The 25,119-nt window shown below is 37.5% G+C and overlaps 1 protein-coding gene across 4 annotated transcripts; it reads right to left on the bottom strand.

The window, feature by feature from the left end:
• Positions 1-5,526: 5,526 nt before the first annotated feature.
• On the bottom strand, positions 5,527-24,315 carry mrps23 (mitochondrial ribosomal protein S23). Of its 4 annotated transcripts, XM_062059850.1 has the most exons (7): positions 24,117-24,309; positions 11,604-11,783; positions 11,443-11,520; positions 8,312-8,474; positions 7,227-7,284; positions 7,006-7,046; positions 5,527-5,815 (listed from the first exon to the last, which is right to left on the bottom strand). In XM_062059850.1, exons 1-7 carry the CDS (start codon positions 24,158-24,160, stop codon positions 5,765-5,767), a joined length of 615 nt encoding a protein of 204 aa, XP_061915834.1. In that variant the 5' UTR covers positions 24,161-24,309; the 3' UTR covers positions 5,527-5,764. The 4 variants fall into 4 exon arrangements, with proteins under 4 accessions (XP_061915834.1, XP_061915832.1, XP_061915833.1 ...); XM_062059848.1 differs by having other exon boundaries at positions 5,527-7,046; positions 24,117-24,315; XM_062059849.1 differs by having other exon boundaries at positions 7,006-7,284.
• Positions 24,316-25,119: the final 804 nt, after the last annotated feature.

Genomic DNA, 25,119 nt, shown 5'->3' with positions numbered 1-25,119 from the left:
TATAAGATCCATATTCCCTCCTGTAGAGGCATGAGTACAACTATGGCTCAATACTGCTGCCCACTTATACACATTTGTTGGTAGGATAGATTTATTGTCTGGACATTCGTAGATGTCTTCTTTGTTCAACATGGCTCCGTTTTTTAAATTATTTTTTTAAATCCATTTATCATTTTCTTTTGGAGTACTTTGTTGTTGCATGTCTTTTAGTATATCATTCTTCATGTCACTAGTTTGTAGTTTAAAAACTTGTATTTCTTCTTCTGCTGTTTGTTTTGCAGTTTTGTCCGCAAACGTGATATTGCGTCCGTTCCGTTGGTGTGTGCCGCACATTTGCATATTGCTATTTTAGCTGGTAACTGTACCGCTTTTAATCATTCTTTTAATAGTTGTCCATGTGTTACAGCTTTTCCTGTTGATGTTATCATTCCTCTATTTTGCCAGTGTTGTGCAAATGTGTGTACTGCTGAGAATGCATACAGGCTACCTATGTATATTGTAATATTTTGATCTTTTATTAATGTACATGCTTTAGTGCTACTAGTTGCATTGAGTCATTTGATGGTCATTTGGTAGCTTTCAAAAGTTCAGTTGCTGTAACAACCGCACATCCTATTCTATTTTTATTTCACAGAAAGCTGCTTTAGCTTCTAAATTCCACTCTACATGTGTTGACATTTTTAGATCTTTTTCATACATTCATTTACTTAAAGGAACTACTATTTCAGCGTAATTTGGTATCCAACTTCTACAGTAATTAGTTCATCCTAGAAATGACATCATTTGCATTATTCAACAATATTCAAAGCAAACAGATGTAATGGTTATAGTTACTCGCATTGTACTATCAAAAGTCTATAGCTCACTGAAAGATGTTGAGATTGCCATGCCTCCTTATTTATTCTATGTTATGCCATTATCTTATCTTAGCTCAGCACCCAGATGTATGGTGTACTGCAAAAAATATTATAAACTAAGAATGTTAGACTACACTTTAAAGTTAAACCACTTAAAACTTACACTTAATACATTCAGTTTCAAACGTCCACTCCAGATGTGCCACACACACACACACACACACACACACACACACACACACACACACACACACACACACACACACAAACACACACACAAACACACACACACAAGGTTGTGTGTGTGTGTGCGTGAGTACACACACACACACACACACACACACAAACACACACACACACACACACACAACCCTTAGTTACACGCTTTTTGTATGTGTCGTAACCCTCAGTTACACGCTTTTTTTTCCTTCTATGCGTCGTAACCCTGAGTCACAGGCTATTTTTCCTTTGTAATTCAAAACGTACCCACTGAAATCTGCGTTCCTTCCTCTTGTCCTCGGTTTCCCGTCAGTCGTGAAGATCCCAGGCCAGGGTGCAGAGAATCCGCTCCTCAATGGGAGATGTGTGTGCCACGGTCTTCTGACTTTAGTAACCCAGCTGGAATCGTCAGACGTGTTGGAATCCGGCTCGAAGGACCACGAAGATGTCAGGTTCAAACACTGATGACATCTATTAATCAGACAAGAAGCAAGGAATCAATCAGAGACAGAGTTCAATTTAGCTCATGAGGAGAACGCATGGAGCCGGACCCTTAGTCCCAGTCTCACCCTACACTCTAAGGTTCAGCTCTTGCATCCCTCTTTTTATTCAGGAGTTCCACAGTCAACAATACTGAGGCCGCATCTAAAAGGAGTGGTCACATTTATTATGCAAAGCAGGTCCAGGACGCACGATACGTGACGGAATGTGCTGGGGGCCTTGTGATTTCGCCTTGTCCCCGCTTCGTCTGCGTGTTGGAATCTTATCTTCGTTGAGGTCCTTGAAGTCTCTGCTTCGTCCGCGTGCTGTCATCCCATCCCTGCCGAGGTCCCTGAAGTCCTTGGCTGCCAGCGGGCCAAAACAAAGATAACATCTGTGGCTGAGGCCACCCCTCAGACAAGAAATTTGTGTCCTTGCATGGATTAGAAAAAAGTCTAACTTGAGCACAATAGCTAATAACTAAAGCAACGGACTTTAAGCATACTAAAGTTAGTGTGATAATATATACACAATTATTCTAACATGTGGACTCGTCAGACCACAGAACACTTTTCCACTTCATCAGTCCATCTTAGATGAGCTCAGGCCCAGCGAAGCCGACGGCCTTTCTGGGTGTTGTTGATAAATGGTTTTCACCTTGCATAGGAGAGTTTTAACTTGCACTTACAGATGTAGCGACCAACTGTAGTTACTGACAGTGGGTTTCTGAAGTGTTCCATGTGGTGATATCCTTTACACACTGATGTGGCTTGTTGATGCAGTACAGCCTGAGGGATGGAAGGTCACGGGCTTAGCTGCTTACCTGCAGTGATTTCTCCACATTCTCTTTGATGATATTACGGAGCGTAGATGGTGAAATCCCTCAATTCCTTGCAATAGCTGCTTGAGAAAGGTTGTTCTTAAACTGTTCAACAATTTGCTCAGGCATTTGTTGACAAAGTAGTGACCCTCGCCCCATCCTTGTTTGTGAATGACTGAATCTACTTTTATACCCAATCATGGCACCCACCTGTTCCCAATTTGCCTGTTCACCTGTGGGATGTTCCAAATAAGTGTTTGATGAGCATTCCTCAACTTTATCAGTATTTATTGCCACCTTTCACAACTTCTTTGTCACGTGTTGCTGCCATCAAATTCTAAAGTTAATAATTATTTGCAACAAAAAAAAAAGTTTATGAGTTTGAACATGAAATATGTTGTCTTTGTAGCATATTCAACTGAATATGGCTTGAAAAGGATTTGCAAATCATTGTATTCCGTTTATATTTACATCTAACACCATTTCCCAACTCATATGGAAACGGGGTTTGTATGTATGTGTATGTATATGTATGTATGTATGTGTGTAGTATGTATGTATGTGTGTAGTATGTATGTATGTGTGTAGTATGTATGTGTGTGTGTGTATGTATGTATGTGTGTGTGTGTGTATGTATGTATGTGTGTGTGTGTATGTATATATGTGTGTAATAACTCATCATGGCTGCCTCGGTGCTATCATGCGTGCACCAAGAAAAATTCCTAGTTTGTGATCCCGTTCTCAAAGAGTGGCAATAAAAACTACTGTGATTGTGATTGTGAAGTATGTATGCAAGTAAAATGCTGTGTCTTGATGTCCAAGACACATTTCTCCTCTGAAACAATAAAGCTAATTATTATTATTGTTATTATAAAAGGGGCATTCCACCGAATGTGTCCCATCCCCAGGAATGAAAACATCTACATTATTTAATGACACAGTGTCCTTCACATTCATCTCAATGCATATGCAAACACATCTACGCTAATAACATTTTAAATGTAATAAGTTAAACCACATTGAAGACTGAATAAAAATGTAATAAGTTAAACCACATTGAAGACTGGATAAAAATGTAATAAGTTAAACCACATTGAAGACTGGATAAAAATGTAATAAGTTAAACCACATTGAAGACTGGATAAAAATGTAATAAGTTAAACCACATTGAAGACTGGATAAAAATGTAATAAGTTAAACCACATTGAAGACTGGATAAACATGTAATAAGTTAAACCACATTGAAGACTGGATAAACATGTAATAAGTTAAACCACATTGAAGACTGAATAAAAATGTAATAAGTTAAACCACATTGAAGACTGGATAAAATAGAATGCTGCATGTCCTCCTCACATAAATGATGTAGAAATATTTTACTCCTTAACAATTGTTGTATCTTGTACAGAGTTGTGTTACTACTTATCCCAACTATTACTAACCTTCATTTGCTTTCAAACTACTAATGTTTGTGCTGAAACTCACACTTGAGTCATGTTGCTGGTTTTAAACACACAGCTGTCAAACTCAAGGCCCCGGGGCCACTTCTCCACATTTTGTCATTTATGTGATTATTTCAGGCAATGACATAAAAAGTACAAAGTTGACAACACACAATAATATAACTGAATATAGTGCAAAAGGTCATGTAGTACAGTATGTAATGCAAGATTGTCCAGTTTAGCCTGAAAGGGAAGAAGAGAACTTCTTGAGTCGTCATTTGGAGTGGCCCGTGAAAGCCTGCAAATGAACACTTCCTTCTTTCTGACTAAATATATTTCTTCTATTCATTTTTTAAGATAACATGCTAGAGCTGTGCGGTATGGACCCCTGGGAAAAAGTATGAAAATGATGGAGGATGTTCATTCCGTTGTTTCATTTTGTAGAAAAAAAGCAACTAACAGACATGACACGAAACTAGCCAGGTAGCAGATCATACTGCGCCAGATCTGATGTCAAATCAGCAGATCTGATGTCAAATCAGCAGATCTGATGTCAAATCAGCAGATCTGCTGTCAAATCAGCAGATCTGATGTCAAATCAGCAGATCTGATGTCAAATCAGCAGATCTGATGTCAAATCAGCAGATCTGCTGTCAAATCAGCAGATCTACTGTCAAATCAGTCACACCCGCTCAGTGAATGTGTCTGGGACTCTCAGATGGACGGTCCAAAGGATTGATTAGGGTCAGTTGAGGGAAGGACTCTGCAACCAGTCAGCTTGTGACCTCACTGCAGGAGAGCACTCATCCCCACAACACCAAAACATTAGTAAAACACTTCTATCGCGCCAAAATGCTTGTTGCCTGCCATTCAGACCAGGCTCCTCTCTCACATTGGTCATGTCAACAGCACCCGCTCCTCTCATGGCACTTAGCCACTGATGCGTTTATGGCCACACAAAAAGTGGGCCAACTCTAACACCACACAAAGTGTAAATTCCAGGTGATTGCACTAGGACTCCTCTAACAGATGTGTGCATATTCTATTTTCATTTATTAAGGATTTTAATTTACGGATATTAATCATAAAACGCTGTTACTAGATTACAATAATGCTAATAAAAATGTATATGTTTCAGGAATGTACAATTTATTCCATGCGTACATCTCATTGTGCAAAATGTAAATGTTTTAGGGGAACTAAATGTGATCTTTGAAAGGGGTTCAAATACTTTCCCCACATAGACAGTAGTACATAGTTGATGAAGAACAATATTTGTTGTCATTTTCATTGTCAGTGGGCTAAATCACCCACATTGCAAACTAATCTCACTTGTTTATATGAACAAGAGGATAGTCGGGTGTTGCTCACAGGTGCTCCACTGAAGGAATCAATAAAGTACTATCTATCTAATGCTCAGAGTGTTGATTATATGAACAAGAGGATAGTCGGGTGTTGCTCACAGGTGCTCCACTTAATGCTCAGAGTGTTGATTATATGAACAAGAGGATAGTCGGGTGTTGCTCACAGGTGCTCCACTTAATGTTTGCCTTTGCTCTCACACATGAAAAATAACACGGAAGAGTGTAAATATTTTTCTTCACAATAAAAACCATTTTAAAAATCCCGTACTCGTCTTCATTTTCTGTTATGTTTAACATATTTATTTGGCAAGAAATCCCATGTTAAAAATAAAGACAAAGAAAGATGCTGGTGAAATTCTGCTTTTATTTTCTGTATGTTCAAATGTGTCTGCTTTCACTGGCTTCTAGAAGAACATCATCCCTTCATCTTGAGGCGCCTTCTTCTGGGATTATTGTGTCAAACCCACAGCATTCAAAGGGGTCATGTCATATGATGTTGGCCTACATTTCAAACACTTTCTTGTGGTCTACAGAACATGTAATGGTGATGCATTGGTCAACATTTTGTTCCACAGACCATCTTCAAGTCTCTTCAGGATGCTGCATTTTAATTTTGGGCTGAATGAAGCCCCCCTGCAGGCCAAAGACAGCATCTTCACCATCTTGTAGTGCTTCCATATTGAGTCTACTGACAGATATAAGTCACAACTAAATGCCACTTATTGTGACAAGGGAGAATTTCAGCATTCATGTGCACGTACAAGTCAGAAAAATAAGGATTAAGTGAATAAAAATGTCGGACTCACACAAAGCTCTTTGAGGAATCTTCTGGCATATACTGTACATATCCAGTGATGTCACTAAAGTCTCCAATTCCAAACGGCTCGTTCGGAGGAAGTTTGAAAGAAGGCAAGATTGTTTTACAAATATCTCAGGAGTTATGGGGATCAAATCCACAAGTAGGATAGGACTCCTGTCAATATACTACCACCGTATCTGTCCTTAGAACACTCACAATAAGAACTTTCTTCAGTATACAAACATCACACTCTGTAGTTGACATTATTACCTAGTGACATTTGTAAGAGGGCTGAGTATATGATGCTTACTTTGGACACTTTTCAAACATTGCTAAGTAAGTTAGCGCCCTCTAGGCCTCCTCTTTAAATGTGTGTCAGTTATTAGAAATGACACATTTCATTTGTTTCCAACATATCAGTTACGTTTGGTTCTGCATTTCTTAACATATGGAAGTCTATTGCAAATTCTACTTGGATGGTAATAGTACTGAGAGTTTCCTCTTGGACACACAGCAATATATCTTAAGTACGGGTTAGGGTTAGGGTTAGGGTACCCTAAGAAGTGAAGACAATCAATGAAGGCTACTTTCACTTGATAGATTAGATATGATTCTTATCAATCATGATTTAATGTTGATGATGCTTTTATTTCTAAGAGGTCTTTGTGGTATGCTCTTCATGCTCTTGCTTGCCTTCAGCGTCACCTACATTCAGCTCAGCCAACATGTCTTGCTTGCCTTCAGCATCACCTACATACAGCTCAGCCAACATGTCTTGCTTGCCTTCAGCATCACCTACATACTGCTCAGCCAACATGTCTTGCTTGCCTTCAGCATCACCTACATACTGCTCAGCCAACATGTCTTGCTTGCCTTCAGCATCACCTACATACTGCTCAGCCAACATGTCTTGCTTGCCTTCAGCGTCACCTACATACTGCTCAGCCAACATGTCTTGCTTGCCTTCAGCGTCACCTACATACTGCTCAGCCAACATGTCTTGCTTGCCTTCAGCATCACCTACATTCAGCTCAGCCAACATGTCTTGCTTGCCTTCAGCGTCACCTACATACTGCTCAGCCAACATGTCTTGCTTGCCTTCAGCGTCACTTACATTCAGCTCAGCCAACATGTCTTGCTTGCCTTCAGCATCACCTACATACTGCTCAGCCAACATGTCTTGCTTGCCTTCAGCATCACCTACATACTGCTCAGCCAACATGTCTTGCTTGCCTTCAGCATCACCTACATTCAGCTCAGCCAACATGTCAGCCAGATTGAGCCCCAACACTGGATCCCTCTCCTGCAGGATCAAAGCACTACTTCAAACATGTGTTTGTTTGGGTTAAAGGGGAACTGCACTTTTTTTTGGAATTTTGCCTAACATTCACAATTATTATGAAAGACATGACTGATGGATTTTTTTAATGCATTGTAAATATGAAATAAAAGTAAATAAAAGTCCGCTTACAACGGAGCTCCACTATTCTGCCCATAAGATCTGAAAACCATTCAAAAAGCCCCAAAAATACTCCATTTACATTTTGTGACTTGAATATTGAGCAAGTATTATTGAAATTGTTATTATAAGTGCTAACGCAGACAAACTATTTCTAACTAAGGAAGTAATAACTTCCTGTGTTCATCGAGTGGTCCGCTGTTTCCTCGCTTCCCTGCTCCTTGGAAGTTTATTGTAGATCGTAAATCATGCCTCTCACCTAGAAATAGTTGGCTGAGGATGTAATCTGACAAGTTGGGACACTTTACCCGCCATTTAGGACTTGGTACTGGCGAGAACGACATGAAAAGCGCTTGTTCTCCCCACCCTGTTTGTTGGTGAGGAATATGAGACATTCTTCATCTAAATGGGAAAATAGGAACATCTGAGCAGTCGGCATCCTAATGACAGCAGACATTGTACAGTAAGTGAGGTTTTATTATGTTTGTTGACTCATGAAGTCTGCAGTGAGGAGACATCTGTGATGTAGTGGGGGGGGGGGAGCAAACTTTGTGATGCATTTTTTAAATTGATGCTGAAAATGATCAAAATACATAAATATTAAATATGATTTATGTGCCAGTTATTAAATTACATATACATCATGTATATAAAACCTTAATTGATGAAGGGCTTTTATAGGCAGACTATAACGACTCCCAAGGGCTTCATTGAAAGCAGACTTAATTGTATTTATTTCATATTTAGAATGCATAAAAAAAGTAAAACTAAAGTGTTTTTGTCTTACATAAGAATTGTCAATGATGAGCAAATTTCCCCAAAAGTGCAGTTCCCCTTTAATAATCTCATGCAGTGTTAGTAGAACACTTACTCTATTTTTGAAGGTCTGAGTGCTTCCGGTCAAAGGTAGCATTGGAATGCTTCTTCTCCTCAGTATGATGGCTTCTGCGAGTAAAGACTTGGCCGTCTGCTCAAATAGAAGAGACGTGTCCAAGTCCCATTGGCTCTTTAACTCTTCATACTTGTTGACAAACCTGCAGCAGCACAGCACGAGTACGCTTGAGCATTTACCACTAGACATATCATGTCATCACCTTTTCAACACACACACACACACACACACACACACACACACACACACACACACACACACACACACACACACACACACACACACACACACACACACACACACACACACACACACACACACACACACACACACACACACACACACACACACATTTGATAATCCCACTAAAGAAAAGTACACAATAGTCAGAGAAAAGAGTAGAATAGAAATGTGCAGACTAACTACAATCCCACACTTGCTTTTGAGTTGTACAATCGTTAGAAAGAAGACATTCATTGGACTGTCTGATGGTTTAAAGCAGAGGTCTCCAAACTTCTTGACTCAGGCTTCAGACCCTCAAAAACCCTCAACTTGAGGTATTTTTTTACATTTAAATTCATTAAATGACATCAAAGATACACATATATAGATGAAAAAGTGGATTTATAAAGTAATGTGTTCTTTTGAACAGACTTGAATACTGTAGATATGTATACTATAAATAAAACATCAGGATGTTGTAATATTTATCTGTGGTCATTTTAACATTGATTTGTTCAATTCCACAAGTATTGGGACCCAAGTTATTTATACTTGATTTAAATGATATTTGTTCAGTATGTAATAAATGTATTATGTTTGCAGATGATACAAATGTATATTGTTGAGGAGAATAGTTGAAGGAAGTGTTGAAGATAATAGAGGTTGAGTTGCTTCAGCTAAAATAATGTTTGGATATGAATAAGTTATCATTACATGATAAGAAAACTACATTTATGGTGTTTAGTGGTGCAAGGACTAAATGTGAAGCAAAATTAAAATTGAATCAAGTGGAAATTGATACAGTATATGAAACTAAATTCTTGGGAACCAAATGTGGACAGTACTCATACTTGCCAACCTTGAGACCTCCGATATCGGGGGGGGGGGGGGGGGGGGTGTTCGTGGTGTTCGTGGTTAAGAGGAGAGTATATTTACAGCTAGAGTTCACCAACTCAAGTATTTCATATATATATATATATATATATATATATATATGAAATATTTGACTTTCAGTGAATTCTAGCTATATATATATATACATATTTATTTTATTATACATATAAATAAAATAAATACTTGAATTTCAGTGTTCCTGAGGCTATCCAGTAGATGGCAGCATTGTCCTGTTTAACTTCTTCGTTCATGAATGAGTATATCATTTCGGCCACCGTGTTCAATGGAGAGGTCTGTTCTACAAAATGTACAGGCAACATACACCTTCCCCTTCAAACTGTCCTGGATGAACTGAAATTCTTGTTTCCATTTGTTTTGGAACTCACAAGCGTATTTCTTCATCTTGCTCGTCGACGGTGTCACCATGTCTGTAACTTCCTAGTTCTTCTGCTTCGTCTCCTTGTTGTGTGCGCAGTTGTGCACTCTACTCTCTAAAAGCCCAAGATGTTATGACGTCATTGGGCAGGCAAGCTGTTTATATTGTGGGAAAGCGGACGTGAGAACAGGCTGACCCCACTCAGGTCCGCATTGAGTTGGAGTGGGCGTGGCCTCCAGCTCCGGCTGAATTCCAGGAGTTTGTCGGGAGAACATTTCTGCCGGGAGGTTATCGGGAGAGGCGCTGAATACCGGGAGTCTCCCGCTAAAAACGGGAGGGTTGGCAAGTATGAGAGTACTTATTGTCATGTTTTATTCATCTTCACTTCCCTGCATAATAAACATTGCCCTGTGAAAGAATATTCTATAAAAGGAAAAAATACAAAAAGCCCTTTGATCACAAAAGGGATGATTAATGCCTGTAAAAAGAAAAACAATCTCTACAAACTGTTCATCAAAATCAATCAATCAATGTTTATTTATATAGCCCTAAATCACAAATAAATAAATAAAAACAAAAGTGGAACAAAGATATAAGAAGTACAAAAATAAATTAACTGATATGATAAAAAACACTATATGAAAACAAAAAGAATATAAAAGGAACTTGGGATGTTTTGAATAATCTAATCAAACAAGAATATTCAAAGTTGACATATCCTGATTACTTTATTGGTAAAAATGGAGAAGATTATAATATGAGTCATGTAGTTAATATAAACAATTAAAAAAACATATCAGGCTAACAATGACTAATTAATTGAAGTGAATTACATTTATATAGCGCTTTTTCTCTAGAAACTCAAAGCGCTTTACATAGTGCAACCCATTATCTATATCTTCAAGCTACATGGGACGGTGTGGCGCAGTTGGAAGTGTGGCTGTGCCAGCAACCTAAGGGGTTCCTGGTTCGATCCCCTGCTTCTACCAACCTAGTCATGTCCATTGTGTCCTTGAGCAAGACACTTCACCCTTGCTCCTGATGGGTTGTGGTGATGGCAGCTCATCAGTGCGTGAATGTGGAAATAGTCAAAGCGCTTTGAGTACCTTGAAGGTAGAAAAGCGCTATAACCCATTTACAATTTAAAGCAGTGTGGGAGCAGGTGGGTAAAGTGTCTTGCTCAAGGACACAACGGAAGTGACTAGGAATTGAACCTGGAACCCTCACGTTGCTGGCACTACCAAAACGAGCCACGCCGGTTTTTATAAATGGCAATGAAGATGATCATTGACAGCCCTAATTATCCTTCAATCTAAGGTATTCCTGCTGAGGATGCATCACCAGTATCTTGTCACACCTGCAAGCTTCAGTTTGGAAGACCACCACGTCTCATGTTTTCATAGCCTTGAACCCTCCACACATAGATTTGTTTGTATTTCCAATGTTTGTCATTAACATAGAGGTCATGTGAAGCTCCAGTTTCTCAAATGTTTCCCTTTTCTAGATTTATATTTATTATTTACCTTTGTCAGTTTCAAGTTACTTAAGTGACAGTTGTGTGTTTTCGAACAGTAAAATAAGGGTCCTGCAATTTCATCCATGTGTGTATATACTGTACCTCTGACTGGTAGAGACGAAGTTTGATTTGAAAAGGTTGAACGGCTGAGAAGTCACCTCGTACTGGTCATAGAACTTCCTGAAAGCAGACAGTGGTGAAATGTAACGTAGAGGTGGTCTAACATAGCACAGTAACAGAAACACTGCAGAGATTCCACTCACGCTCGAACTTCATCTTCTGCGTAGAAAATTTCAGGCACAGGGTCTGGTTTCTTGTTCCGGAATCTTGTACAGGACCTCACATGAAGTGGTTCACGTTTTGGTGGAAAAGCTTGGTACACATCATACCAGATCGGTTTCTCTGCTGGCTTTATCACTCCAGACCGCATCAGATCTCCAACTCTGTTGATCATATAGCCCAACAATTCATGAACATGTTGAATAGTGCTCAAATACAGTTCCAACTAAGCAAACATGCATACTACTACTTTCTACTGTAAATATATATTTATTTGAATTGCATTGTAAAATAATTTGATAAATTTTATATTTGAACCGTTGTGCTGGCCCAAATAAAACACATTATGAAGTACTAGCAGTCCATTGAATGGATCACAACTGGACTCTTCATATTTTCATTTTCGCTTCTAATCCCAGCAGGTTTTATCAATTCATGCTCAAGGACTTAAATACCACACTTCAAGCCTGGGTATGACAAGGTGGTAAGTACTATCTTGACTTTATAAATGAGATGAAATACAATCAGATAAAATTGATATTTAATCAAAACTATTTTTAGAATAATTTTAGACAAGTTTCATATTGACTGTGTTAGTATGCAAGCCAACGACCAGTTTTTTGTACTGAAAGTGTTACAGATCTAGTATTTTCAACCGGGATTCTTCTATGATCCCCAAGGCTACCCGGACCAAAATGTTGTGCAAAGACACATTTTTGTTTAAAATGACCTCTCTCATACATCTTTTCTTCCATATCCTTTTACTCTGCATTTGTAGACGGAGCATCTTATTTTGTAGAATAAAATAAAAACAAACATTTGTCGTGTGCCTACGACGTAACCAGTAAGTAGTTGTTGTTTTTTTTCAACATATCTCAACCATTTTAAACATCCACCAGGTTGAGCAATGATTGTCTTTGACAAAACATGTCAAAAAAATAAAAGCAAATACAATTGGAATATTAGAAAATAATAAATTATAATCAAAAATAGAATAAAATACCAAATTCAAAAAAATAAAAAATAAAGCTAATCTAAATCCCTTTAAAATGATCAAATAAATATATCAATGTTAGGCTTTTGTACTTTTAATCATATTCCAAGACTTAATTGAGAATTTAATAACATTAAGCCAATGTGAAAATGTAGGTTTTACTTTCAGAAATAGACATGTATAAAAAATGTAGCTTGCAGCATTTCTATGCTAGATCATTTATAAATATGATCTCTGGTAAATGTAGGATCCCCTCCAAAAACACATGTACAGTATTACATTCCACAAACAAATGAGTCACATGCTCCACAGATATAACAGCCCTCAATCTCCATGTTAACTTTTTCAAAAAATCCTTTGAAGGGTATATTCCATCATTAATTTGAAATTGTATTTCTTTAATTTTGGGAATAATTGGGTATGTAATATATCTTGTCCTTAGCTCAACTTTTGTAAACCCCTTTAGGATAAATTGTCTATGAATTGTGCCCGGAAAACATTATTTCACTAAACCTGCCCTCATATATTTGTTGGAACACTTTTCCTCACAGAAATCAACATCTTCAATATTAAGCTTTCTCACACAAGGAGTGGTGTTTGAATATAAAACATCTTTAAAGACTTTAAAGGCCTACTGAAAGCCACTACTAGCGACCACGCAGTCTGATAGTTTATATATCAATGATGAAATCTTAACATTGCAACACATGCCAATACGGCCGGGTTAACTTATAAAGTGACATTTTAAACTTCCCAGGAAACTTCCGCTTGAAAAGGTCGCGGTATGATGACGTATGCTCGTGACGTCACGAGGTCAAGGGAAGAGTTTGGACCCAATTCAAATACTTCTGTTTTCTTCGACAAAATTCCACAGTATTCTGGACATCTGTGTTGGTGAATCTTTTGCAATTTGTTTAATGGACAATGGAGGCTGCAAAGAAGAACGTTGTAGGTGGGATCGGTGGAGCGGCGGACTACAGCAACACCAACACCAGGAGGTTGTGTTGTGTTTTGAGCAGGATAGCAGACGCACTACAGTGAGTAAGCCCGCCGCCGCATCTAAGTTAGCTTCTGTTTTTTTAGCTTCGCCAAGCGGAATATTATTAATCGTGTATTTACATGTTCATGGTTTAATAGTATTTTTGATCTTCTGTCTATCCACCCAGTCAGGGTTTTTTTACTATTTAGTTTCTATCTGCATTTGAGACTGATGCTATCACGTTGGCTACGTAGCTAGGTTAGCTTCTATTTTTTTAGCTTTGCAAAGCTGAATATTATTAATCATGTATTTACATGTTCATGGTTTAATAGTATTTTTGATCTTCTGTCTATCCATCCAGTCAGGGTTTTTTTTAAAATTTAGTTTCTATCTGCATTTGAGACTGATGCTATCACGTTGGCTACGTCGCTAGGTTAGCTTCTTTTTTTTTTAGCTTCGCAAAGCTGAATATTATTAATCGTGTATTTACATGTTCAGTCACTGTGAATGTCCATTTCGCATGCTCGACTCTCATTTTCAAGAGGATATAGTATCTGAGGTGGTTTAAAATACAAATCCGTGATCCACAATAGAAAAAGGAGAGAGTGTGGAATCCAATGAGCCAGCTTGTACCTAAGTTAGGGCCAGAGCGAAAAAAGATACGTCCATCACTGCCTCTCAAGTCCTTCACTGTAACGTTCCTCATCCACGAATCTTTCATCCTCACTCAAATTAATGGGGTAATCGTCACTTTCTCGGTCCGAATCTCTCTCGCTCCATTGTAAACAATGGGGAATTGTGAGGAATACTAGCTCCTGTGACGTCACGCTCCTTCCGCTACAGGCAAGGCTTTTTTTTTATCAGCGAGCAAAAGTTGTGAACTTTATCGTCGACTTTCTCTACTAAATCCTTTCAGCAAAAATATGGCAATATCGCGAAATGATCAAGTATGACACATAGAATGGATCTGCTATTCCCGTTTAAATAAAAAAATTTCATTTCAGTAGGCCTTTAATGTATTGCTTTGGTGATCTTCTGAAACTGATTTTTTGAACAACAACATTGGTACTTTTCATACAGTTTTTCATAGGTTACCAAAATGCCACAAGTGTCCATAAAATGTCTGACAGCCAAAATACCTATAGAGTTGCATTCTTCTATATATATGGATGTTCTAATGACTAGAATGCGAGGGTTATTCCATATAGGTGTGTTGTGTGGAGAGAAACTGTGTTGAAACCATCATTTGCATTAAAGTAGGGTCTGTTGGTGAAAATCAGAGTTTGACTGCTAATGGATTTACATGGAAGTCACAACGCAACAGAAAATGTATTCCTCCCTATCTCTGGAATGATATACCAATCACAAGATCATTTTTTTAACCAATTTAGCTTAAAGACTCCATTCATTACATTGAAGTCAATCATATTTAAACCACCCTCTTCGACACCTTTAACCATATCTTCTTTTCTTATATCATGACATTTATTTTTCCAAATACATTTTAGGTTGATATCATGAATAGTTTCAACAATCTTGGTTGTAGCAGGCAGGAAACAATCTGGGTAGATATGTCTGGATATGCTATCCATTTTAGTCAGCAAGATTCTTCCAAAGATGGATAAGTCCCGTGTTTAGGAATCAATACGCTTTTCAAAGTTGACCTTATCTGCTCTGATCTTCTTTTGACATAAAAATGCCTAAATATGATATTGTGCAATGTTATGCTTGGACAATGGTGTAAGGTGAGGACTTCACACTTGTCCGTGTGTAAGTAGAGTCCAGAAGCCTTAGAAAACCAATCAATAGCTTGTAGGGCCACAGGGATTTGATGATGATTTTCAAAAAAAGAAGTGTGGCGTCGTCAGCCAGTTAACTTATCAATATCTCTTTTCCCATCACTTGAATGCCTTCTATAAAAGAGTTCTTCATGAAAACAGCTAACATTTCTGCCAGCGTTATAAATAGTAAAGGTGATCTTCCACAGCCTTGTCTCATTCCTCTTTTGACATCAAATATTTCACATGTCCCTTGGTCTAGAGCTACCTAACTATTACTATTGGTGTACAACATTTGAATTGTGGCAACACATTTGTGTCCAAATCCAAAAAGTTTCAAAGTTTGTAGAATGAATGGATGTTCAACACAGTCACATGCTTTATAAAAGTCTAAAAACAAGATGAGAATGTTGATGATAACTTTGTAGTCCACCAAGTTTAAAACTAGCCTGATGTTCTAGAACGTCCTTTTAAGTAACCAGACTGTTTCCTCAATAACACTAGAAATTCATTTTTTTAATCTGGAAGCAATAGCACCTGAAATAATTGTATCATCTGTATTGAGTAAATTAATTGGTCTTAAATGATTGACAATTGGCAGGTTTAGGGATGAAAACAATTAGACCTTGCTTAATGTTTGTACTTAATTCCTGTTTCTATATGCACATTGATAATGCTTTGTTTATATACAATGTGGCATTGCAAAAGAATTGGTAAATGTTAGCAGTAAGTCAGTCAGTGCTGGGTAATTTATTTAAGGACATTTTTATGATAACCAAATCTAATTCCTCTATTTTTTTTTAAAGTTTTGCCACATAAGTCTTTGAAAGAGTCGTCTATTTGTAGTGTACATGTTTTCATTTTCTGAAAAAAGGTATCCATGTGGTCTAATGAGTGACGTGAAGAGTACAACTTAGAATAGAAGGAGAACATCTTTTTGGATGCTTTTAGCTTCTTTGTATTCTTTTCCATTTATTCATGAATTTTTGACAGAATTTCTGTTGGCTACTCCTCTCCAGACTACTCAAGTAGGAAGACTTGTTTTCCCCCTTCCTCAATATAAGCACATGACCTTCTGCTTTTTCCAGGTAAAGTTGATCCAGCTTAGATTGTAATTCTACTTTCTGAAGTATTACCACCAACATCAATACACACTTTGCTTACTTCCTGGAAAAAAATACATTCATAACTCATTTTCTTTTGCTCCAATTCTTTACTGAATTTAATGCTAAATTCCCTGATTTTAAATTGAATGAATTCCCATTTATTGATATAATCTGAGATTGAACCATCATCTTCAATATCATTTATTATGCTTTTAATTGTATTGCAATAATCCTCATTTTGTAACAAACTGGCGTTAAATTTCCGGTAGCTTTTATTTCTCATGTCTTTTACGATAGGTCCTATTGTTAAAGCAATAAAGCAGTGGTCGATTAAGGGTGCTTTTGAAATCAAAGTACTAAGATTAAGATTAGTTTATTTCAAAGGGGACAATGCAATTTCATAAAACACATGACTGCACATGGTTCAAAAAGCCAGAATTAGCCAGAAGGCTAGTTTTCATCTGTAGTCTCCTGGCCATGACGTAAAAAAAGCAGTAAAATTACAATTTCAAAGAAAAAGAAAAAAAGCACACAATGCATACATGATATAATACAAATAAAAAATGCAACATAACATAGCATCAAAACAGGCTCATCTTTTAGTGCTGGCAGCTGTAGGCGTTGATAAGCCACATTTTCCATTTTTTTGTGAAGGCCTTGTAAGTTGTGATCAGTTCAACCTCCGCAGGTACTGACTTCCACACCCTTACTGAGCAGGCCCACTTACTGAAAGTGCAGAGGAATATAACAGTCACCTCCGACAGAGCCTCCAGTGTTTCTTTGGCTGATGAACTCATCATGCAGTACTTTATAGCTCACTTTGAAGGCTGTCCCACCTTCAAATACTGTATTTGTTTACAATGCCTAGCTTTTTTTATCCATAACTTTAATTGCTTGTTTGTACAAGATTTCCAATAGGTTTTTTAAACTCTGACCAGCCTGAGACCAGCTGGTAAGGCAATAGTTGAAGTGGCTGAAAATCATCAAATGCAAATACAATTTTGCAGCTTCAGTTGACATTTCATTTCAAATTGCACAAACATGTGCAAGATTAAACTTGATTATTTTACACAGTTTGCCAATATGGGCTTTAAAGGAGAGCTCTGAATCCATCATTAACCCTATTAGAGGTAGATGTGTGTATATTATCACTGACTAACCAGTAGTCTAGTCTACATTTGTTGGGTTTAATCCATGCATAGGCAGCGATCTACATTTCTGCCAGTGGGTGCTCGGTATGTGTGTATTAAAAAAAAAATAGACGTTCAGTGAAGTTAATATCCCATAGGATTTGTGGCTTTATTATATTGTAAAACGGACCAAACTCGCCACAAAATTAACTACAACAATATCTATTTTTCAAAAATGATTTTAAAGATTGAAAGTTGCCATTAATCCCACGTTGGTGCTCGGCATTGTCCGTGGGTGATCTATGAATCCATGTATAACTTTTGACATTGGGATGTAACATCCTCCATGTTAGGGCTGGGAGATACATGGAATATACTGGATATATCGCGGGTTTGTCTCTGTGTGATGAAGAAAATGACTATATGGTGATATTGGAGTTTACGTTCTCACACAGTTGCTTTTAGCTGAGGGGCATTAAACTGCATGCGTTTCTCACTCTTTCCTGTCTCTCCTTCTCACAGAGACATAAAACAAGCGCACCTTCTTACATACGTCACACGCTCCCGCGGAGCAGACAGGTAGCTACATGGTAACGTTAGCTGTGATGCTAAAGGTGCGAATCTGTTAACAAATGGAGGAATAATTAATTCCCAAGAAAATCAGCATGCGGTTCATCGCCTGACGGTGGTTTGGCTTCAAGCGGGAAGATGTGTTTACATGTCAACATCTCCATTCAGTGCCACACCAACTAAATGCAGAAGCAACTATTTCCACATCAACACCGTAGGTCATATACTATTTGATATGCAGCTCATTTTTATGCGACACTTATTGAAATATCTTGTGTGACATCATGCACAAAAGTGCACTTTATTTGTTTTAAACTATTGTAGTGGCGTTCTGTACAAAAAGTGCACTTTAATTTAGTGTTGTTTTGATATGTCATCTTAGTGACATCATGCACAAAAGTGCACTAATAGCTGGTTTTAAAATGTCTTTGACAATCTTGCACTTTCTGGTTTGGAAATGACATGAATGTTTGTGCCACTGCTTAAAGGCCTACTGAAATGAAATGTTATTTAAACGGGGATAGCAGATCCATTCTATGTGTCATACTTGATCATTTCGCGATATTGCCATATTTTTGCTGAAAGGATTTAGTAGAGAACATCGATGATAAAGTTCGCAACTTTTGGTCGCTGATAAAAAAGCCTTGCCTGTAGCGGAAGTAGCGTGACGTCACAGGTTGAAAGGCTCCTCACATTTCCCCATTGTTTACACCAGCAGCGAGAGCGATTCGGACCGAGAAAATGACGATTACCCCATTAATTTGAGCGAGGAAGAAAGATTTGTGGATGAGGAACGTGAGATTGAAAGACTTGAGTGCAGTGCAGGACGTATCTTTTTTCGCTCTGACCGTAACTTAGGTACAAGCTGGCTCATTGGATTCCACACTTTCTCCTTTTTCTATTGTGGATCACGGATTTGTATTTTAAACCACCTGGGATACTATATCCTCTTGAAAATGAGAGTCCAGAACGCGAAATGGACATTCACAGTGACTTTTATCTCCACGACAATACATCGGTGAAGCACTTTAGCTACGGAGCTAACGTGATAGCATCGTGCTTAAATGCAGATAGAAAGAAAATAAATAAACCCCTGACTGGAAGGATAGACAGAAGATCAACAATACTATTAAACCATGGACATGTAACTACACGGTTAATACTTTCCAGCTTGGCGAAGCTTAACAATGCTGTTGCTAACGACGCCATTGAAGCTAACTTAGCTACGGAGCGGCGGCGGGTGTTGTAGCTTTCGACGACACACCGGCCGCCATCAGAGTCGGCAAGAAACATATATTTCCCCAAAATTACGTACGTGACATGCACATAGCGACACGCACGTACAGGAAAGCGATCAAATGTTTGGAAGCCAAAGCTGTACTCATGGTAGCGCGTCTGCTATCCAACTCAAAGTCCTCCTGGTTGTGTTGCTGCAGCCAGCCGCTAATACACCGATCCCACCTACAACTTTCTTCTTTGCAGTCTCCATTGTTCATTAAACAAATTGCAAAAGATTCACCAACACAGATGTCCAGAATACTGTGGAATTTTGAGATGAAAACAGAGCTTTTTGTATGGTGACACATTGGGTACCAATACTTCCGTTGCTGCCATGACGTCACGCGCATACGTCATCATACATAGACGTTTTCAACCGGAAGTGTGGCGGGAAATTTAAAATTGCACTTTATAAGTTAACCCGGCTGTATTGGCATGTGTTGCGATGTTAAGATTTCATCATTGATATATAAACTATCAGACTGCGTGGTCGCTAGTAGTGGCTTTCAGTAGGCCTTTAATAACTGTTTAATAAATACACTTTTGCTAAATTGACTTAGTTGTGATTTCACTCTCTGCATGAACGTTTAAAAGTAGCATATATTAATGTAGTATGAAGAAGAATGTTTTAATGTAGACACATAGAATCATCATACTGCTGTGATTATATGCATCAAGTGTTCATTCAAGGCTAAGGCAAAATATCCACATATATATCCTGTATCATGACATGGACTAAACATATCCACATATATATGGTGTATGGTGACATGGACTAAACATATCCACATATATATGGTGTATGGTGACATGGACTAAACATATCCACATATATATGGTGTATGGTGACATGGACTAAACATATCCACATATATATGGTGTATCGTGACATGGACTAAACATATCCACATATATATGGTGTATGGTGACATGGACTAAACATATCCACATATATATGGTGTATCGTGACATGGACTAAACATATCCACATATATATGGTGTATCATGACATGGACTAAACATATCCACATATATATGGTGTATGGTGACATGGACTAAACATATCCACATATATATGGTGTATGGTGACATGGACTAAACATATCCACATATATATGGTGTATGGTGACATGGACTAAACATATCCACATATATATGGTGTATGGTGACATGGACTAAACATATCCACATATATATGGTGTATCGTGACATGGACTAAACATATCCACATATATATGGTGTATGGTGACATGGACTAAACATATCCACATATATATGGTGTATCGTGACATGGACTAAACATATCCACATATATATGGTGTATGGTGACATGGACTAAACATATCCACATATATATGGTGTATGGTGACATGGACTAAACATATCCACATATATATGGTGTATGGTGACATGGACTAAACACATCCACATATATATGGTGTATCGTGACATGGACTAAACATATCCACATATATATGGTGTATCGTGACATGGACTAAACATATCCACATATATATGGTGTATGGTGACATGGACTAAACATATCCACATATATATGGTGTATGGTGACATGGACTAAACATATCCACATATATATGGTGTATGGTGACATGGACTAAACATATCCACATATATATGGTGTATGGTGACATGGACTAAACATATCCACATATATATGGTGTATGGTGACATGGACTAAACATATCCACATATATATGGTGTATGGTGACATGGACTAAACATATCCACATATATATGGTGTATCGTGACATGGACTAAACATATCCACATATATATGGTGTATGGTGACATGGACTAAACATATCCACATATATATGGTGTATGGTGACATGGACTAAACATATCCACATATATATGGTGTATCGTGACATGGACTAAACATATCCACATATATATGGTGTATCGTGACATGGACTAAACATATCCACATATATATGGTGTATGGTGACATGGACTAAACATATCCACATATATATGGTGTATGGTGACATGGACTAAACATATCCACATATATATGGTGTATCGTGACATGGACTAAACATATCCACATATATATGGTGTATCATGACATGGACTAAACATATCCACATATATATGGTGTATGGTGACATGGACTAAACATATCCACATATATATGGTGTATGGTGACATGGACTAAACATATCCACATATATATGGTGTATGGTGACATGGACTAAACATATCCACATATATATGGTGTATGGTGACATGGACTAAACATATCCACATATATATGGTGTATCGTGACATGGACTAAACATATCCACATATATATGGTGTATGGTGACATGGACTAAACATATCCACATATATATGGTGTATCGTGACATGGACTAAACATATCCACATATATATGGTGTATGGTGACATGGACTAAACATATCCACATATATATGGTGTATGGTGACATGGACTAAACATATCCACATATATATGGTGTATGGTGACATGGACTAAACACATCCACATATATATGGTGTATCGTGACATGGACTAAACATATCCACATATATATGGTGTATCGTGACATGGACTAAACATATCCACATATATATGGTGTATGGTGACATGGACTAAACATATCCACATATATATGGTGTATGGTGACATGGACTAAACATATCCACATATATATGGTGTATGGTGACATGGACTAAACATATCCACATATATATGGTGTATGGTGACATGGACTAAACATATCCACATATATATGGTGTATGGTGACATGGACTAAACATATCCACATATATATGGTGTATGGTGACATGGACTAAACATATCCACATATATATGGTGTATCGTGACATGGACTAAACATATCCACATATATATGGTGTATGGTGACATGGACTAAACATATCCACATATATATGGTGTATGGTGACATGGACTAAACATATCCACATATATATGGTGTATCGTGACATGGACTAAACATATCCACATATATATGGTGTATCGTGACATGGACTAAACATATCCACATATATATGGTGTATGGTGACATGGACTAAACATATCCACATATATATGGTGTATGGTGACATGGACTAAACATATCCACATATATATGGTGTATGGTGACATGGACTAAACATATCCACATATATATGGTGTATCGTGACATGGACTAAACATATCCACATATATATGGTGTATGGTGACATGGACTAAACATATCCACATATATATGGTGTATGGTGACATGGACTAAACATATCCACATATATATGGTGTATGGTGACATGGACTAAACATATCCACATATATATGGTGTATCGTGACATGGACTAAACATATCCACATATATATGGTGTATGGTGACATGGACTAAACATATCCACATATATATGGTGTATGGTGACATGGACTAAACATATCCACATATATATGGTGTATGGTGACATGGACTAAACATATCCACATATATATGGTGTATGGTGACATGGACTAAACATATCCACATATATATGGTGTATCGTGACATGGACTAAACATATCCACATATATATGGTGTATGGTGACATGGACTAAACATATCCACATATATATGGTGTATGGTGACATGGACTAAACATATCCACATATATATGGTGTATGGTGACATGGACTAAACATATCCACATATATATGGTGTATGGTGACATGGACTAAACATATCCACATATATATGGTGTATGGTGACATGGACTAAACATATCCACATATATATGGTGTATCGCGATATGGCCTAAAAATATTGAGATATTTAAAAAAGGCCATATCGCCCAGCCCTACTCCATGTGAAATAAATTGTTGTCCGTCATAAATGAGCGTATAATATTGTTTCTATTTTTCACCTGCCTCGGAGGCCAGCGATCCTCCCATTGGTCAGGTGTCACATTCCAGTCTCCTCCTAAAATAACATGATCCCTACCTTTGATTTCTGTTAACACAAAATCGATATGTTCCATTAAAGTTTAGTTCTGTTGCTCATTGTTGAAGCCATACATGTTTGTCAATATGATAAGTTGACTGTAACTAATACGATCAACCAGTGACCATGTTCATCAGCTGTGTGAGTCACAATCTCTCCTGGGAATTAGTCAAAACAAATAGCAAGAGAGCAATGAGAACCCTGGCTGAACAGGATTGTGTCTCCCTATTGAGTCATCCAAAAAGACGTGTCCACATCTGAAGGGTAAATTGTAAAAAATATATATGTTTTATTATTATTATTTATTAATATTTAATACTCTCTGTATTTGCAGTTGTTTTCTTTCCTTGACATGTATTGCTGATGTTGAAAGTGCTTTGACTTGTGTGTGCATTATAAAAGTATGTTTGTTGTTCAATAAAAAATAAATACATGTAAAAAAATACAATGACATTTTTGCCCTTCGCAGTAGAAGAAAAGTGCTTTCCTTTGAACCATATTTTAAGCCCCTAACATTCAACATTTTCAAAAGATATTTAGGCTAGTAACATAAGAAGAAAAGGCAAATAATTATAAATGTAATAGTTAAGTAACCTTTTCTCCTTGTTTGGTGCTGTGAGCTCAGAGGAACTTCCCTCTCACAGTAGTCATCATTTCATCTTCTTAACCTCCAATTGTAGAGGGCAATGTTACTTTCTTACCGTGAAAAGACAGTCCCGACCCTCTCTAGTCTGCTACCCGCCATTGTTGCTTCTTTGCAGCCGCACGGTGGGACGACTCTGACTCTTCTTCTTCTTCAACTTTCCTAGCCCCCATTTACTTCCGGGGTCTTTCCTCTTACGTCATGTCCTCTTACTTACGTCATTTCCTCTTACGTCATTGACAGCGATCGATAGAATCAATAGAATCCAAATCTCCTGAAAATGGTGGTGTCACTGAATGATATTTGTCTTTATCTTTCCCAGGGGACTTATGTCAAACACCAGCAGGCTTCGAAACATTTCAAGCGGAGTGTTAGGGCCGCGAATTTAACGAATACATTTAGTTTTAATAAAGTTTGATAATGTTGATTGATAATGAATTAACTTATTGTACACTGTTATTCATTTCCGCATATGTTCACAAGTCAAATGTGCAGTCAGGAATATCCTCAAGTTAATTTGTCTGACTAATACTTGTCCGATTAATGCAGACGTTTTGTTAACGCTATATAAAAAATAAAAAAAACCCAGCGACGGGCAGTAAGAGGAAATGACGTAAGTAAGAGGAAATTACGTAAAAGAAAATGACCCCGGAAGTAAATGGGGACTAGGAAGGTTTTTTTGTTTTGTTTTTTTAAAATTTTATTTATACATTTCAAAAATCAAATAAGTACAAAAGTAGTACAAAACAGTACAAAAAGAATACAAAGCAGGTTATAAATTCAAAGTAACTAAAATAGAATGCAAAAAAACATATATATTATATAAACAAAGTGCAAAGCCATAGGCTCACTCAATTTCAGTAAACAACTCAAATTTGGAACACAGCATAATCGTCTTCACAGCTTTCTGGTTGCTAGAGGTAGAGAGTGTCTTAATGTACACTTCTAACTCTTTTTTAAAGGCACAAAAGACAGGTCGGGTATTGAGAAACTTACATTTATGAATATAACACTTAGCCAATAGTATAATGAGGTTGCAAAGGTAAAATTCCTTTTCAAAT

Source organism: Entelurus aequoreus, linkage group LG10 (assembly GCF_033978785.1).
Source record: "Entelurus aequoreus isolate RoL-2023_Sb linkage group LG10, RoL_Eaeq_v1.1, whole genome shotgun sequence".
NCBI lineage: Eukaryota > Metazoa > Chordata > Actinopteri > Syngnathiformes > Syngnathidae > Entelurus > Entelurus aequoreus.
Note: the sequence above shows the minus strand (reverse complement) of the source record. Positions and strands in the feature narration are given on the sequence as shown.